This window comes from Grus americana, chromosome 18 (assembly GCF_028858705.1).
Source record: "Grus americana isolate bGruAme1 chromosome 18, bGruAme1.mat, whole genome shotgun sequence".
NCBI classification, from domain to species: Eukaryota; Metazoa; Chordata; class Aves; order Gruiformes; family Gruidae; genus Grus; species Grus americana.
The window spans coordinates 6941379-6959375 of NC_072869.1; the positions used below are offsets into that span (position 1 = coordinate 6941379).

The 17997-nt window shown below is 40.3% G+C and overlaps 1 protein-coding gene across 4 annotated transcripts in view; it reads right to left on the reverse strand.

Annotated features, from left to right (window-relative positions):
* ABCC3 (ATP binding cassette subfamily C member 3) overlaps positions 1 to 17997 on the reverse strand; it is a 49832-nt gene that overhangs the window by 21760 nt on the left and 10075 nt on the right. For 3 of the 4 annotated variants that reach the window (XR_008579717.1, XM_054846276.1, XM_054846275.1), the window contains exons 2-9: positions 13050 to 13226; positions 12051 to 12176; positions 11023 to 11160; positions 9142 to 9267; positions 8320 to 8381; positions 7011 to 7142; positions 2832 to 3050; positions 372 to 549 (exon numbers count right to left, since the gene is read on the reverse strand). Coding sequence is in view for 3 of the 4 variants with exons in the window: in XM_054846276.1 (XP_054702251.1) it covers positions 372 to 549; positions 2832 to 3050; positions 7011 to 7142; positions 8320 to 8381; positions 9142 to 9267; positions 11023 to 11160; positions 12051 to 12176; positions 13050 to 13226 (1158 nt within the window). In the remaining variant the exon portion in view is untranslated. Of the gene's footprint in view, positions 1 to 371; positions 550 to 2831; positions 3051 to 7010; positions 7143 to 8319; positions 8382 to 9141; positions 9268 to 10099; positions 10987 to 11022; positions 11161 to 12050; positions 12177 to 13049; positions 13227 to 17997 lie in introns of those variants that run through there. The other variant, XM_054846277.1, reaches the window with a different exon arrangement.

The window sequence follows — 17997 nt, forward strand, 5'->3', positions numbered from 1 at the left end:
AGACTTCATGAAATGGTTTGCTTGTGAGCACCTCTATCTCAAGCAGTATGTAGCATTCTGAAGAAAACCTAGTTGTGTCTAAACGACTCATAGCACAAACACGCTATCCTCCTTGATCCCTTTTCCAAATATTTAAAGTGAACCAATATCTGCCTGTGATATGTCTGGTGACCTACCAGTACACCTGCATTAAGTTGCTGATTGCTAGAAAATTCTGTAAAGTATGATAGAGGCACTCCTAAAACCTTACCAAAACCCAATCTTTTATATTCTTCTCCAATGCGCCTGCTCTTCCTCGAGTATTTGAGAACTGAGGCCACTTGCTTGGCTATACGCTGGTGTTCCAGCCCATAAAATGCTTCCAGTCTTACCTTTCGATATATGACTCCAGTGATCCCAGTTCTCAGCCTCATCCCAGTAACAAAGCAATACTGGAAATGCTGGTGAAGCATGAGTGTCTGCAGCACAGCACAGATAAACATCGAAGCTGCAATCAAAAATCCCCACCAGGCTGGGGCATCTTTGTTCTTGATGAAGCCGATTAATACACTGTTTTTCAGAAGATTAGGGAAGGAAAAGGAAAAAGAAACAAAAATGAAAACCATGCAGCAAGTTTAATGGGACATAACACAGCTTCTCTCAACTATGGCATCCTGCCACATCCTCTCTCTAACCACAAAAAGTAAACAGCTCTACAGGATGCAAGCTGAGTTACGATTTCAGTCAAACAACATTGCAAAGATAGAACAGCAAAACCTTAGGCTTTGCCAGTGAGAAAGTCCATTTGCAAATGAACCTGTAGAAAATGAAATATGATGAGAAACTCTAGGTTTCCCCCCTGAGATCCAGTGTTTAAACACATGGCTCACTGTCTGAGCTCTGTTAGGCAGCCCCCCAGGGCAAGAGGTGAATGATAGGACACAGTAGGACAGTGTGGTAAAGCAGGCGAAACCAGCTTTTTACCCAAATCCTTTTCGAGCAGCCTGACTGCTTCTGCCTGGGGTGTTTTCCCACAAAAAAAGCTAGATTAAAAGACATCCTCCTGGATGGATGCATGAAGAGTTCTTTACTACTACTTTTTTGGTAAAGTAGTACCATTAAACTGGCTATATCATCTTTTATTAAGAACCCATTTCTTACTACAAAGAGCTGCTCTCCCTGCGAGACCTGCACACTGTTGTATAGCAAACAAGCAGAACAACATACAGCAATGTCCAGCATCCTCAAAAATCACCTTTGTGATTTCAGCCTACTGACCAGAGTATTGAATTGTCGAAATATGGGAGGAACAGAGATTTGACTCCATGGTTCAAATAACCAGCAGGGGAAAAATACACCTGGAAACTACAAATCAGGCCCCAAAACCTTATGTTAGAAGCATGAGGTTGCTATATATTTCTTCTTCCAGTCCAGCACTGGTCGTTCATGCTGTAAGTAGACAGCTTCAGGAAAACCTCCTCCTCGTAGTCCCAGCATGGGATTCAGCAATCTTCTTAGAAACATAAAACTATCTCACATGCAACGTGCCAGACGGCCACGGCTTTTTCATTTTCTCTTACCACTAGCAGTGCATTTTCCAAGACTGCAGTAATGTAGACTGGAGAAGAAATTCCCCATCATATGCCTTACAATATCACTAACAACATATCCAGGAATTTATGCAAATTTGAGAAATTCCCATAATAGATTATACTTAATGTCTTCTCAGAAGGAAGCCAGCTGCCTCCTCTTCACTAGGGACTCTGGAAGAAGACAGACTGCAAGCTATTAAATGTCACCATACTGGGTCGGACCCTCTTTTTAGCAAATTTCTGGGTTTGTCACAAACCACCCACAGAACAACGTGATCTCAGAACACAGCTCCACAGTGGTGTTATTTTAAGAGACGCTCATATAGGAGTAGGGCCCTCTCTTCTACCCTTCCCCACATCCACATGTGAACTACATTCCCCTCTCATGCATTAACAGGACTATGCGCTTTTCCATTGATTTAGAAATAAAAAAATAATTGTTTGATAGAAATGCTGGTATTTCCATTGTTACTTTCTTTTTAGTTAATGATTATCTGGTGAAATTCTCACTTTAAGAATAATAATAACAACAAAGGAAAGAGATGTGCGTATCATGCAAATTCTTTCATAGATCAGTCTGAGCAACTGGTCCCCCTGGAGATGGGAGGTACAGGTATTCCTCATACAAGGAGACCTTGAGGACATATCACTTTTGTCAAGACAGCTCTCTTTTTTTAACAGAGCCATAATTTTCTTTCATATGGAAATTTACTGCAACTGTGCCTCACACATTCTTATTGCTGCGCACAACTAAGAATACATGAACTCATCTAAATGGTCCAAAATCTTTCCCAGATGACAGCAGCATGGCCAAAGCACCACATACTCGAGCATCACACTTCATTTGTATATCAAGGCCTGCTACAGCTGCAGCCACCACCAACACATGTGGGTATCAGATGGGCAGAGACTACTGGATCCAGCAAGCAGTGCTTCGCTTTGATTTCACAAATAATCCTTTAGAAATGGAGAGAAATTGCTTTCGATTGCTGCACGGAGCAACAGGTAATTTGTAATTCAAAGCTGTCTACTGGTGATGGGCGATTTACGCATCTTGCATTTCAGTGCAGCTTGCCCAATTTACAGCTTAGTCCACAATAAAGAACTCCTGTCTCAGAGCTTTTCAGTGGGAAAGTGGGGAAGCATACACATGCAGCACTGTGAGGGAAACTAGCTATGCATTTCAAAAATAAATACTCCATGCCAAAGCCAAGCCTCCACAGGGATTGCACATAGAAACTACTCACACAGTAAACCAACCTTAACAGCTGAGGGTTGACAAAAGAAAGTAGGTCTTGTATCAGCTTGAAGAAGGACCCAATTAAGAAGTATGGCCCAAATGTCCTCAATAAAGCTTTCAGAAAGGAAGGTTTTCTATTGTGCTTCTTGTCTCTGATCAGAACTTCTGCTTCCTCTGGACCATCACCAACATGATTCAGCACGTGGTTAGATTTCTTCATATATGTCACATCTTCTTTCCTAGGTGAATGCAACAAGAAATCAGAGACATCTGACAATGAGAATGACATTGCCCTACGTGTACAGCACTGCAGTAATACCTATAAGTCTGCTCCTTTCTTTGCTTTGCTACTGATCAATAGCAAGACTTTCAACAAGATCTAGGTGCACTCAGGCATAGGCCACTCTTGTGTAACGAGTCTTGTTTTCTTTTCTTTTCCTGCAGTATTTAAGAGGTGTACTCCATGGGCCAGAAAAATCAATCATCACGGGATGAGAATGTGGCGCAAAGGAGTAGCAGATGAAGGCCTGACTTCCTTTGGCAGAGAATAGAGTTGACCTTGAATCTCCAATTTCTTGTAGAGGAATCCCCTAACAGTTGCTATTTACATCTTTTACATTTATTCAATTAGTAGCTGTACTAAACCTTTAGCCTTATCTGATCACACAGCTGCTTTCAGAGAAGTAGTCTGAATCCCTCCATGGAGATGGGCATTGAATCACACACCAAGCTAAGAGAGGAAACAGGCACAGCCCTCTCAAAATATAGAGTTTTGCATTCCTGGAAACTTGAAAGACTACAAATCACAGCACCTGCAAAGCTGAGCCATCTCCAAGATCTGGGCTGCAGCTGTCCGAGGTTCTTCCAGGACAGAAAGTTTGGGTTTAGGTGGCTAAATTTTACCCAGATGACAATTTAAGCATTTAAACCCTGTTTGTCTGTATCCCTTTCTTACTTTGGGTTTCTCTTTCTCCATCTGCAACACAAGCCAATGGAAGTGACCTCTTCTGCAAAGCTCTTTGAGACTGACTGGTGAAAAACAGACCCAACAGGTTTGTGCTGCTTTCCAGGGCTCTAGATGAGTTTTCTAGAAGCACCTCTGGGGTTTAGGTGCCTGACTTCTGTTGCCCATCAAAAAAGATGGGGTGCTCTGGGAAATTATTTCCTTCATGAATTGCTCTCAAAGAGCAGCCTGGCAGCCTTTCTACCAGCAAATACCAAACTGCTGTTGTTTCTTGGGGGCGATGGGACCTAGAGAACAATTTCCTGAATGTCAGCCAGGAAGGTTAAGTCCAGGTGGAACAGGGAGAAGGAAATTAGTCTGGGGCACATAAGCCTTATAAGAAGGGACAGATAGAAGAGAGACCCTAGGAACAGTGAAAACTTGGAAGAAGGCATTTGAAAAATAACTTCTAAGTGCTACCAAGTGAGGTTGGATTTATGAAGCTTCATAAAGAGCGTGCAGGTTTGGTTTGGGTTTTTTTTGAGCTGGCTGGCTGCAGAGTCAAATAATTTCAACAGCCTGTGAGCGTTCAAAATGATCACTGTGACTAACAGTCCACAGGTAGAAACTTGTAAGCATCCTTTCAAACAAAGGCATGTGCAAATCCCAATTCCTTTGCAATAAAGTTTGAGGGCAGGGGGAGAACCTAAACCAGACGTTTTCTTTTTTCCCCAGACAAGAACAAACAGTGTTGTCTTTGTCCTTCCAGATCAAACCTGGAGAGTTTATGAGCAAAACTTTATTTTTCTGGCAGCCAGGCTGTTAAACTCATTGAAGGATTTAAAGAGACAAGACTATTTGCCCCTAACTTTGTGCTATTAAAAATGTTTATTATAGCAAGCTAACAGCTAGGCAATAGTTCTCTTGCAGCAAAAAATCCCAAAGGGAGAAAATCACTTCTAGTGTTTACTATGGGTAGCTAGGTGAGGTCAGGTTTTCAGCAGTGTGTGGGACTGCTCACGCCCAGTTTTTTATCAAAGCAAAAAACATGTGCCTGGTTTCTATTATTAATAACAAGGCAGATAATAGATGCTGATTATCTCATGGGAAAACACATAGCTTTCTCAATGGTGATGACAAGGCCCTGCATCTTCAACTGTCCTCAGAAGCATAGTCTCAGAAGCTAACTAAAAATGAGGCAAAACAGATTCTGGCTCTCTCTTCTCCATCCAGCACAGTTCTAACTTTCTCAGAAGCAACTGCACTTACTAGTAAAGTGAGCAAGTAAAGACTTCGGCTGTACATGCAAAGAGAGCAAAAGCAAAGGAAAAATACTCTTTGCATGCTTTGTTATCTATAATAACAACTTAAATCCACACTGACCTTTCCTGTAACTCATTAGTAGCAAATGAATTATTAGCAGTTATTTAACAGTAATTCACAAGACAGCTATGAAACAAAATGTAAAAAAGGTTGTGTAGGTTTAAGAACAATAGAAATGTGATAATCATTAAAAAAAAAAAAGGTTAAAGCTTTGCCTATGCCAGAGTTGCAACTGATTAAGTTTTTAAAAATAAATTACTACTATGTACACTGCAAATATTTTCCATGACCCTTTCAACACATGTACAACTCGATACTGCACTTTTAATGCCATAAAAGCTTGCTCAGAGCAGATTTAATGAGTTAAAAAAAAGTATTTACAACAGCTCCCAAGCAACTACCACTAATGTTATTTGACATGAAGTAATTGAGAATACCTACTTATAATTGAAGAATAAGCAGAGCCACGAAAATTTTAATGTTACGTGAAACCCAGCAATCTGGAGTACAGTGATTTGCTTTTTCTCTTTTCCCCACCTTAGAATCATTAATATAGTCACCACAAAATTTTACCTGAGCTAAATACAAGCCAGAATTTATGGTTAAATTCATTGCCAACTGGCCCCAGTTTGTATGAATAATTTCCAAAATGCAACGAACCCCATGACAAAATTCCAGGCACGGTTTCTGGTTTCCTAGCAAAAGTTTTCCTGGACCCTAGGCACTTCTGCACAATTCCTGTGCTCTTACTATATAAAAGCCTGGGGGAGTAAGATTTATGTCTGTGCAGCTAAAGACCAGAAACCAGACAATGCACATTATTCCACATCGTAAAAATAGAGACGTTAAGAAAACAAAAAAAACTCAAAGTAAAACCACAACGCATAGACTCACAGAGCACTAGTGGACAAGCTGCTGCTGTTAGTGCTGGAAACCTTTCAAACTTTAGCTGTGAAGCAGAACTCTCCACATCATATTCAGCCTTGCCAAGAATCTTACAACTCTCTCCTAGTATTATCACATAATAGGGTCTTTCCAATTTGGCAAGGATATGCACAGAGGAGAACAGAGGAAAGCCTCCGCATGGAGAAGAAATCTCCACAATGAAAGGAAATGGAAGTGCAGGCCTCCTCCTTATTGACATTTTTCGTTTGAAACACGCCATTATCACATCTATTTGTTTGGAAACATTTTGGACACTAACCAGTGGGAGAAGGAAATACAGTTGCACAATAGATAATGCCTTTAGATTAGATTAGGACAGAACATGCAATAAAAAGGATATCCTCTCCAGCATGGATATAACTATATGCAAGTTCTGACCCTCATTCCATTTCCATCAGGAGTAGGGTCTCAGCTCTTAAAGTGGGACATCTCTTCCCCTCCTTCCTTTCACACGTTGAGATAGTTTCATATCTTTACTGCTAGGAAGTGAAAAATTGCTCACTGCTATGAGCCTTAAGGCTAAAAATAGCGTCAGGCCAAAAAAAAATCATGACCGGGATCATGAAGAATTCCTTTTGGTTCATGGTGCCTAGAAGTTGTGCTCTACCATATCTAGGAGGGATGCAATCATGGGTTGGATGACAACCAGCTCAGTGATGGAAGTTGTTCATTTTCTACAATCCAACCCAACTGAATCCCTTCTTCTTACTTATCTTCAGCCCTTCTCCACTTGGTCAATGGCACTACCTGCCCACGTACATTTTAAGCACCTAAAGTCTGTAGGTGGTGCACAAGCCCCAGAGGGCTCCTGCTTGCCTCTGCCTAGACATATTAAAAGAAGCAAATCTGACTTTTAATATTAATGGAGAACAGATAGGTTGAAGAGGTAAGTGCCATTTTTAGTTGGCTCATTTTCAGGGATAAGCAGCTTATTAATGTTGAAATGACTCAGATCAATCTCCGTTTGCAGACTTGTTTGTATACTTACTGTTTACACTCTGCTTTTTCTTTGTCCCACTCTTTACTTAGTTGTTGTACAATAATTTTTGAAGTATCATCTTCATTCAGCGACCACAAGTCTTTATCTTCAAGGGGCCTTTTGTAACCAAGAATTGCCATGCTGCACATACAGAGAAAACCAGTCCAATTCAGTTTGGCTATTAGTACTTAAAGCATTGCTAGTGACCCTGGGACTATTAAGCTAACAAAAGCAAAAAGATATACCTCCATCTGCCTTTGTTCCTTACATTGATGTTTGCAATTAAGGAAAGGACATTACGTAGTTTTGATTACATGTAATTTATTGCAAACATCACTTCAGAAAATAGGACAGTAAAAACCAACTACAGAAGCATTTGAATGAAATTGCAGTGTTAAATGAAAACAGTGAAGCTTTAGAAGTGAGAATAACTAACTCTATCTGGAGTAACTGTCAGAGGTGAACAAAATACAAGAGTGAAGCTCATGTAAGTTAAAGGAAAATCAGATTCCTCTCTCCAAATAAATGAAAATGACTGCTCCTCAACTGTAAGAGCAATTTTGTCAAGGGATACAAACATCTGGTTGCCAAGAATCTCAATGGGGAAACCGAACATTCAAAACTCTAGAAGTTTAGAAAGATCTCACTCTCTCATTAAAAAACCAAACTTTACAGGGCTGTTGCCAGGACAATGAAGTTACGTGGATGGAAGAATGAAGATCTCAACACCCTCAACAACTATGGAAAAACTGGGTCTTAACATGACCTTTGATATGTGTTCCACTCCTTTATCATGGAGTAGTAGCAAACCCAATCTCAAATTTGCATCTTTAATACACATACCTTTTGACAGCCATATCAGTTGGTGGTAATCATTTGTATATATAACAGAGTTTACTTTCCCTCTTGCATGGAAAATGGCCTTATAAAAATGCATTCACCCATGATCCTCAACAGGAAACAAAATGCATCCTCAGGTAGGTGAAAGGTTGCCACAATTAATCTCATGGAACGCAGTCTTACATCTTGGTTTAGTTTATACTCCAGCACGTGGTAAGCACAAGCAGACTGCGTATCCTATTAGTCGTGCCACAATTGTTGCCACTGCTCTTCAGAGAAGTTTGGGCAGTATGAGCACTCTGAAAGCTGTTTCTAAAGAGGCAAATGCTAGAAGTGCCAACACCACTGTGGATGAAAAAGCATCCAACATCAACTACTTACAGAGGAAAAATCTCTACATTGCTAACTCTGTACACCACACATCACAAGTAGAGTTTGGGGTTGTCAGCTGTCCAACAGCTTGAAAAGAGAAGCTTACCTTGTAAACCACCAAAATGTTAATCTTGACAGGAAGCCTGAAGTTAACTCTGGACATGGATTCTATAGTAAAGTTATGGGGGGAAAAAACCCAAAATAAATAAAGCAAGACAGTCTATTTTGATCAGTTTTGGTATATTAGGTGCATACATGTAATATACCATATATGTCCTAACAAGACATAAAACTGATTTATTTCATTTCCTATGTCATGCAGAACTCTTTTTATCTTTAAAAATTGCTTTACATACTGCCTTTAAATCATACTTAAAGTGAAATGTCATTCTATAGTTTCTGAAATGAACTCAACTTCTCTCTCAGCTCTCAATCCAATTATAGAGACCATTTTATGAATTGGAGAAGAAATTTAACCTGTGACACCACTAATACCTTCTGTTATTAATGTTCTTCCATATCTATTCTCAACACATATAGAATTCATTTATTAAGACAACCCTTATAGACTGTAGCTAACTCTAAATGAACGTTAAGCAAGTAGACCACCATCTCCACAAAAACCACTCTTGAAATAATTAATATTACACTTCAATGTTCATAAATGTAATTCAAACTGCTGTGAAGCAGCAAATAGGAGAGCCACTTTCACTACATAGCTTCCAGTCATTACTGATGGCACATATAATGGAAAAATGCTTCAAACCCCAATATTACTCTCCATACCCAGTGTTTCCTAAGGGGGTCACCAAGTATTGCAATCTCAATGACAAGCCACAGCTGTTTTCAATGACAAGTATCCTCAGTGGAACTCTCAAAACATGATATAGTCTGTAAAATGCAAATAAAGCAAAGTAAAGATACTTACAGGATCTGTATTAACAGGGGAAAAAAATGGAGGCTTTTCTTTAAAACATGAAAGGATCAACTCAATGATTATCAAAGCAAAGTACATGTAAAACGTGGTAAACCTGAACCTTTCATTTACATGGCCCTAGAGAGAAAAAGAATCACAGTAAACGATTGTTCTTATTGTACTTCCCAGCTCCCCAACACACACACATACACACACACTCACTCTCTCCCTCCGACTTTTTCAGTTTCTTTTGGCAATTTCTTTCTTCCTCTACAGTTGAATACTGCTGAGTAGTTGCTAGCAGGAATTATCTTACAAAAGTATGCACATACTCTGTAAAGTGCCTAAGAACATGCTTATTTCCAAGCTTTTCATTAAATTATGTCACGTACAAAGTGCTTACACATCTTCACTGCATGCAGACACCCTCTGGAATCAGGGCTACATGACATCCTTTTAAATTACTCCAGGGGTTCTTGCAAAATCATGTCTTAAGCATAGGAATTGTCAACCCAGATCAAGAACATCCATTTATTTTAGTATCTTCTCACTGACAAGCAGTCAGTGTTAAATACTTTCAGAAGAAGCTGCAAAAAACCCCACTGTATTGCATAATAACAGTTCCATCTGCTCTAGAGATATTTCCTTTCCTACTCATCTGAGTCTGCAGTTGACTTAAAACTTCTTGCTGTGAGGGTACGTCCCTTATACAACTCTTTCATATCCTAAAGTAGTTGTGAATGCTCTCACTGTTCACTTAAAATGTCTAAACCTTAAGCGCAAGAGAAAGAATATTTGGTCCTCTGCAGTTGCAAGAACAGGAGAAATGTTACCCATACCCGTTCTAAGGCTCTGCACCCATAATTTTAAGTCGATTAAGGATTCAAACATTGATAGTCCAATATTTGTACTTATTCACCCCTACTATAGCTTTAAAATTGACTCTAAGAGGTGTTTGAAAGGGTCTCACCAGGATTGCAGCTATTTTCTGAAGAAGTTCTGCCCAAACTGTCGTTTAAGGATTAATTCAATCTCCGCTGGAATATTTACAACAGCCTGGTATAGCAAAATCCTTGCTAAAAGGATAATGTCGCTAGTAGTTACAAAAAAAGTAAGTATAAAAAAAATAAAAAAAATTGCCAAACAGAATCAACACTGATTTCACTGAAGAGAAGCAATCACCTTAATGTTTTTCAAATACTCTTTTTCATTCCTAGCCTTTGATGATCTAATCACTGAAGCAATCTGCTTTGCCCTACTTAGTGAAATTTGTTTCTGTGAAAAACATAACAACTTTCTTACTGTGGGAGAACCTGCTATGTTTTCAAACAGGAATCATAACAGCCCATGTTTCTTTCCTCTCCCTCCAACTTTCTGTTCCCTATTTACAGCCACAGTTGGAGTCAAAATGCTGTCCTCAGCGCATCAGGCACTGACAAAAGAAAGCCTATGGAGATGCATAATGTGGCCAAGCTGCCTAAGCGAAAAAGGAACATTACATATTAAAATGTGTCATCTCCCATTACTACCCATCCCTATTTAAGCATAGCAGGGGAAGGGGGCTGCAAAAGGGAAAAGGGAATTAAAAAAAAAAAAGAAAAAAAAAAAAAAAGGAGTCTGTTCTAACATATATATGGTGTTGGTAGAGCCCTTACATGTCTGTCAGGTTTCCAGTATAGCCTTGGGCTAAGCAAAATCTACTTTTTGACATTGCATGAGAAATCCCAGCTCCCTTCAAGGTGCACAAGTCTGAGTCAAGGCAACAGAACCAAACTTTCTCTCTGGCAAAAGCTGGGCTCAGATCTGATTCCAAAGTCGGTGATTCATTCCCTTCACAGAGATGTTAATGCTACATTTCCTGTTCTCCAAGTGCTAACAAGGATGGCATGTTACCTGTGCTGTTGTAGTTATGATCTTAGACCGGAAAGGCCCCACGGCACAGAGCACAGACAAAAACCAGAAGATAATGAGTACTCCAGAGGACTGAACTCCTCTCAGCCTTTCGTACTGAATAAGCAATGTAGCTAACAGCTGTAAAAGTAAATACAGGAACACGTGAACACAATCCCCCGTCCCACTGCTCCCCTTATTCACACTCTCAGTTGGCAGCTATTACAGTCATCATCGACAACAGGACCTCTTTGAAATAAGGCCCCATCATAACCTCACAGAAGTCAATGGAAAAACCTCCACTATCTAAGGAAAGGAGCAAATAACTTTATGAAATAATTTGTTTTTACTGTTTTCAGAGCCTCATCTCCAGAATTCAGTTTTTAAACCAGACTTTCTACCTAGGGCTAGACACAATTAAATATTAGCTACAAACTTTTTAAACAAATGCAAGAGCTGTCATTTCTCCAGTCCAGATGGACAGTCATGACTTGTCTAGAAAACAAGATTTTTAAAAAAATCTAGTAAAGGGTAAACTTAATGGGTAAATTTTACTGCTTCATTTTTCACACAGCAGCCCCAAGCCTGATTGTCATCCTAAGCAAAGCAAATTTGGCTTCTGTTTAATGGAGGAACAACCACCAGATAAGAGACAGCTTTACAAAGTCCAATTCAATACCAAACAATGCACAAGCCATGGGCTATCATATCTCCCTGTTTAGGCAAAGTCATACGCAAATTCTCTCCACACCCAGATCACAAGCCTGGCAAAATAGATGCAAGCAAGGTGGGAGGCAGAACAATCTCTCCATTATAAAGATTTTAATTCACATAGCTGAGTCTACCTGCGAGAGATATCTGTAACTGCGGCCTTTTCGGTAAGCAAAATTTGCTTCAGTAATACAAGTACTAATCATTAAATTAAAAGAGTACAGGAAAAGGCAATAAACACAAAGGAACCCTTTTCCTTCTTCATCTGTCTACGAAAGAGTTATTCTTATTGGCCACAATAAATAGAAACAGCTACAAACCACAGTGATGCCAACGATCAATGGAGTTACAAAATAGACTGGTGGAGGCGTTCTGTTTTGCAGGAGCTCGTGGAAAGAGTAGAATAGATCTGCCCAGCTCACACACCACAGCAGGACACCGAACAGCTGAAAGTAGTCAAACAGAAACAACATTGGGTAAACTTATCTCCAGGGGTAGTCAGAGGGCTAGCAAAACCGTTAGGATTCACAGATGCCCAGCAAGACAAAGCTGTGTAAACAGAACAATACTGTTGCATTGATCGGCTGCAATCAGGCTAAGGGAATTGTCCCACTGCACCCAAACCAAGGATCTCCTCTCAAGTGCTTTCCAAGGGATTTGTAAACCGAATGAGTAGAAAGACTAATGGATTTACCTGTTTCTTTCCCCATACTATTCAGTTTTGATTGGAAATACAGGCAGCATACAGATTAAAGGCAGACATGCCCTGAAGCAGAAGCCTGGAATTTTTCTTCAGGAATAATCCGTTCTCTCATGGCCTATGGAAAGTGACTTCCCTGCTTTCCTTAGACCTAGCCATTTATAAACCTGAGGTGCTGTTGCCACCAGCCATCTCTTAAGGACAAGATGCAGATGAAATCACATAGCTATTGGGTGGGTAGAGTGGCTTGAAAAAATGCTTTCTTGTGCTTGTCACAATGAGATTAAATTCTCACCAGACCTAAATTAAGGTCTTGTTTAGCAGCTTTCAGTGGTTTAAAGCTTAAGTAAGGGTGAAGCAGCATAGTTTTGGCTCAACAAAGGGGTGAACTGTACTGCAGAGCAATCAACTCCTCTCTCTACCCAGAAATGTGAACTCGCAGGATGCATTTCCTTACAGATGAGCTATCCTCAGAAATCTGTACATACACTGTTCTTTCCTATAAGCAAGTTCTTCAGTTCCCCCATAAATCAGAGGGAATTTTCTTTAAACCCTAGTGCAACACTTACTTGGATACTGAACTAATGCTAACAATCTCAAAACTGGAAAGAGATCTTACCGTCTTGAACCTGCTCAACACAGAAAGCACGATGTACCCTCTTTTGTTGTGCTTTAGGTAGAAAAGATAAAAGGGTAATGCACTCCATAGGTAAATGCTAGGGATCCACGCTAGGATGGTATTCTGGAAACACGGTGTCAGGTCTGGATTATTGGTGTGTATTGAAAGATTTGAATCCTGGAAAAAAAGATGAGACATTTATTAATAGAGAGGCACTGCCAATTGGAACATCTGCTTGAAGAAGTTGTATCCAAATTCTGCTGCAGTTAGCAAATGGCCTCAGTAAAAGCTTTCCAAAAATATCTATCCCAACTACTTCTTGTTAATCTGCTATAGTAAAGGGGCTAAGTACAGTTTTAAATACTGGGCAAAACCTAGAAAGACAGATTTCTGCCCTCCTGTACCTCAGAGCTGGACATACATTTCATAGCAGAGAAACCCCTTGTTTTTCTGTCTTTGCTAAGGCTTAGTTACATGTGCTGATATCATGGCATTTCTCAGGCATTCCTAACCTGGAGTGCAACTGCTAAACAAAGCTCTTGAGGCAAAATCCTCGACTTGAGGACTCATCCAGCAAGAACGTCCAGTACTGGAGAAAATATTAGATTTAGATCAACTGTACACTGACCTGGGAAAACCCCCTCCGTTTATGACTAAAATTTTGTCCTTCTTACTCATATGCCTCCAACTATAATTACTTCCCTATTCTAAACTAAGGTGAAGAATGTATTGTACATGCAGGTAGGAATATGGGTTTTCTTGCAAATTGCAAGCAATGCTTTCCATCTGTGACCTTCGACACCGCAATTCACATATGCAACTTGTACCTAAGGATTTGAATGCACAACGTGCAAACACATAATTACACAAGTTCAAGTTAAAATAGAAGTTTCAGTACAGTTAAGGGGAACTTGGTTTTAATCAAACCTACTGGAAATTCACAACTTGCATTTCACCATCTGATGTGTCATCTTATATGCGGTAGATAAATACTTACTTGCAGGAAATGTAAAATTACTTTGTTTTACTATCATGAACAAGCAGATGATAAAACTAAGATATCTGTGGTGCCTTATCTCTGTACTAGAATAATTTACTTGTACCTACTTATTTTTGGATATGAGCTCTCAATAGAAGTATGTTTCAGTTAAGCCAAGCCACTTCTCCCCATCTCTTACAAATGAATGATTGACTAGTTTGAATATGAATTCTTCAAAAGTATTTCCAGCCCTGCTTTAGTTTACCAATACAAAAGAGACCAAATGTCAAAAGCCATGGCTGATTTTAGGAGAACTGAAGAGCCACAATCTGCTATTCATCGGCGATGATCTGTCAGAAGGGACATGCATCACTGCATCGGTCCACATACATGTGAAATTGCTCATAAGTACAATGAAACTACAAAGCCTTGGCAGGTTGCAGGATGGTTTGACTGAACCGTGACAAGTTTGTCACTCAGTACTTCAGCTTTGGCACAAACGAAACCTCTGGCAATGGCGAAGGGTGGCACAGATCCATTAGCTGCGCATCTGAACTGCACCCTTCAGTGCCGCAGAGTTAGTGCCTCTCCAGCCGAGAAATGGCTCTTCTGGAGGCATGCAAGCACCCAGTGTGGGCCACAGGAATTAAAACATTCCCATTTACCTAAACAGGTTTGTCCAGACCTTGGGGAAACTCCAGCCACAAATCAACAACACAGAGGCAATTACACTACAATTCAAACGCAAGATCAAACCCAAACAAAACTCCAGCCTCACATTTAAATTATTTCTGTGTTTTCCTCCAGCAAGCAGGTCTCTGGCACCAGAAAGGAAGATAACATTTAAAGAGCACCCATTTTTGGCTCATCATCAAAATACTTAAGCATCTCTAACATGATAAGCTCCCCTAGCACCTACCCTGCCTCAGGCAGGAGATGCCCTCTAGAAGTTTGGAGCTGAAGAGCTCTTTAGTTCCAAAGCAGAAGCTTATTTACTATCGTTTATTCAACAAAATACTAATTTCCTCTTTAAATTACATGTGGTTTAGCAATGTCTTGAGCATGTTTGCAATTGTGCTCCTTTTGTTTGCTGGAAAAAATCCTGAAAAAAGAAAGTTGAGGAAGAATAGCAATAACTGGGCACAGAATAAAACAAAGATTCTGTTTAAGGGAAAAGTTATTGAAAGTGGTGGGGGGGGAAGTACTCTTAATTTAAACCTTTCCTATAAGACCAAAATGTCCAGAAATGGCTGTCTGACAGCAACCTAGAAACTGCCCCAGATGTCCATTAACTTTGGACTGAACACAAGCTGACTATTGTATCCAAGACACAGACTGTGTGGCTGCCAAGCCATTTAAAGGTTTTCATTAACTCTTATTTAAACAAGGCAAAGGACTTGCATTTCTGAATGAATAAATACAGCTGGCCAGAAAACAAAAATTCTGTCCTAAAAAAAACATGTAAGGTTTTGAGATTCGGTTGAATTATCCCTGAGAATATAAGTGGAACCTTTCCAAAATTATGTGAAAGTACAAGCAGCAGCACCCACCCAATGACCAAGAGCCTACTACTTCCATGGTACATGGGAAAAAGGGATATGGACTGAAGGAGAAACCTATGTCCAAAGTGACAGACCTGACTACTGGCTATCTTGGTAATGTTTTCCCAGGTCCAATTCCATCCTGGACCAGATAAACGTGCTTTCCTGGAACAGATCTGTTTCTGTAAAAAGTTGCCCTTTCAACAAACTGGTGTTTTCCAAGAGCAGACTCTTTCCATCCTTGAATACAATGAGAGGGGTTCCTGTTAGAAGACACAGTACCTGAAACATTTTAGTGTAATTCCATGCAAATTACTCGCTCTCCCTAAGGCTGGACCACAGTGGACTAATGCTGCCATGCCATGTAGCATGAATTATGATTATTATTACTACTACTACTTTTAAATCTGGGAATCTGAAAGTTGTGTTTCTTACCAAGCTGGATCTGTTCTCACAAAGCTGGCAGTTCCACTTCATGGCTTTATAAATCACCACACTGACAGCATATATTCCAACATCAACTCCAACCATAAACAACTCATTTTGAGTCAGGATATGACACAAAATCTCAATGCAATCTATCCTGACCAAGCCAACATTGTTAAATATTGCTAAATAGCCTTCAATTCAGCAGTAAAGTTATGGAACTCCACCCTTGAGAACAAACACAAGAAGCAACGGCTGGAAGGACACACCAGCTCTTTGACTCCTATCTTTAAGGCTCCTGCTTTAATCTGGCTTTGCCTTTCCACATTCCGAACTCTGTCCTGGTAAACAGAGCAAGTTTAAATGCTTCTTGTGCCCCATTCCAATTGAGGATGAAAATACCCACCTTGGGCTGTCTGGGTTTGAGGGTTTTCCTTGAACTTGCTGGTGAAAGATGTCTAATACACTGACATTGTATAGCGCACGTGTTCCTCAGCTCGTGGTTCTGTGCTGTCCCAACAGCTGCTCACCTTCCTCTGCGCATCACAGCTCTGTCTCAGGGTGCCCTTCAATGAAAGCCCACTGAAAACAGTCTGCAGGCAGCTCTGTGACCCATCAACAGGCACCTCGCAAGGGGAAATTCTCAGCAGCACATGTTGGGAAACATCACTTTCCCTAAGAAACTCATCCCAGGGAAACTCTAACAGCCAGCACGTCCATCACAGCTAACATCGCTGTCAGCTCGCTTCCCCACAAGCAAATCTTAAGGGCAGTAACCTGTAACCTGTTCCTAATCCAGACTCCCACCATGCTCCGTAGCTCCTCCAGACTGCCAAGAGCTCTGTGGCAGCTGTCTGTAAGCAATGTAGTAGCATGGATCAGGTTGGAGGCTCTGCTGGTGAGATACAGCACTGCAGAAATACCAGCCTGCTGTACTGAACCCCCAGACACACAATTTACTTAATCTTGTAATAATACTTAAATGCAATGCCAACATCCATGGGAAAAGAGATTAGAGATGCTTATTACAGCTTCACAGCAGACAAGGGGTCCCCTGAAGTCTAAAACTTACAAATTAGCGGGACTTTTTGTTGATCAGTTAAGAATATCATTGACATTGCCCCTTGGGGCAGCTTTCAATCATACCCATCACTCCAGTCAGTCTTTGGATAAACATGACCCTCGTAGTAAGGGCCATCTGTGCAGTAGGACTTACATTTAAATGAGCAGTTTTAAATATATGATCTTAATTTAAGGGATGGTATTCAACGGGGGAAGCTCTGAGCAACATTAAATCTCCTCTAATAATAAGCCCTTTCCCCTCTAGAAAAGAACACTGCTATTGAAAAGGCCATCCTTAAAACTGATAATGCACTTAAAGGAAACAAAAGTTCAACCCAACTTATCCTGGGTTTCTTGCACATCATCCCTTACAGCTTTCAAAGCAAAGGGGGAACAAACAGAAAGCCTAAAGCTAGGCTGAAAAAACAGGAACAGGGAAATTCCTGCCAATCCCTTTCCCAAACCCCAAGGATGGTGTTAAGAGAGCCTGCTGAGAAAGACCAGTTGGGGTTCTGGTCTGGGCTTAAGTCTAAACCAACTCCATTACAGAAGCTTAAAATAAAAGTGCCTCACACGGGCTTTACCCAGCATAAATGCTGCAGTAATGCTCCTCAAACAGCCGGCAACAGAAAGCTTCTAAACCCTAGGGAAGACTAATGATATTTTGTGTAGTCTCAAGCAGTTATCTTCATTGAATGGACAAATTAATACATGTTTATCTCTAAGTTTCTATAGCACAAAAAGAATTGGGGAAAGCACAGGAAACAAATTCATTCTTTATCCGCTGGGAAGGTGAAGGCCATTGCGTTGACGTCATTCACACTCTACGCAAGGTTAATACATGCCATATCACTGATTCTGTGTCAGTTATAACTAGTTGGCACATTATTTAAGATTAAAAATCAAATTGGAAAGCTAACTGGGAAGGTACACGTGAGTA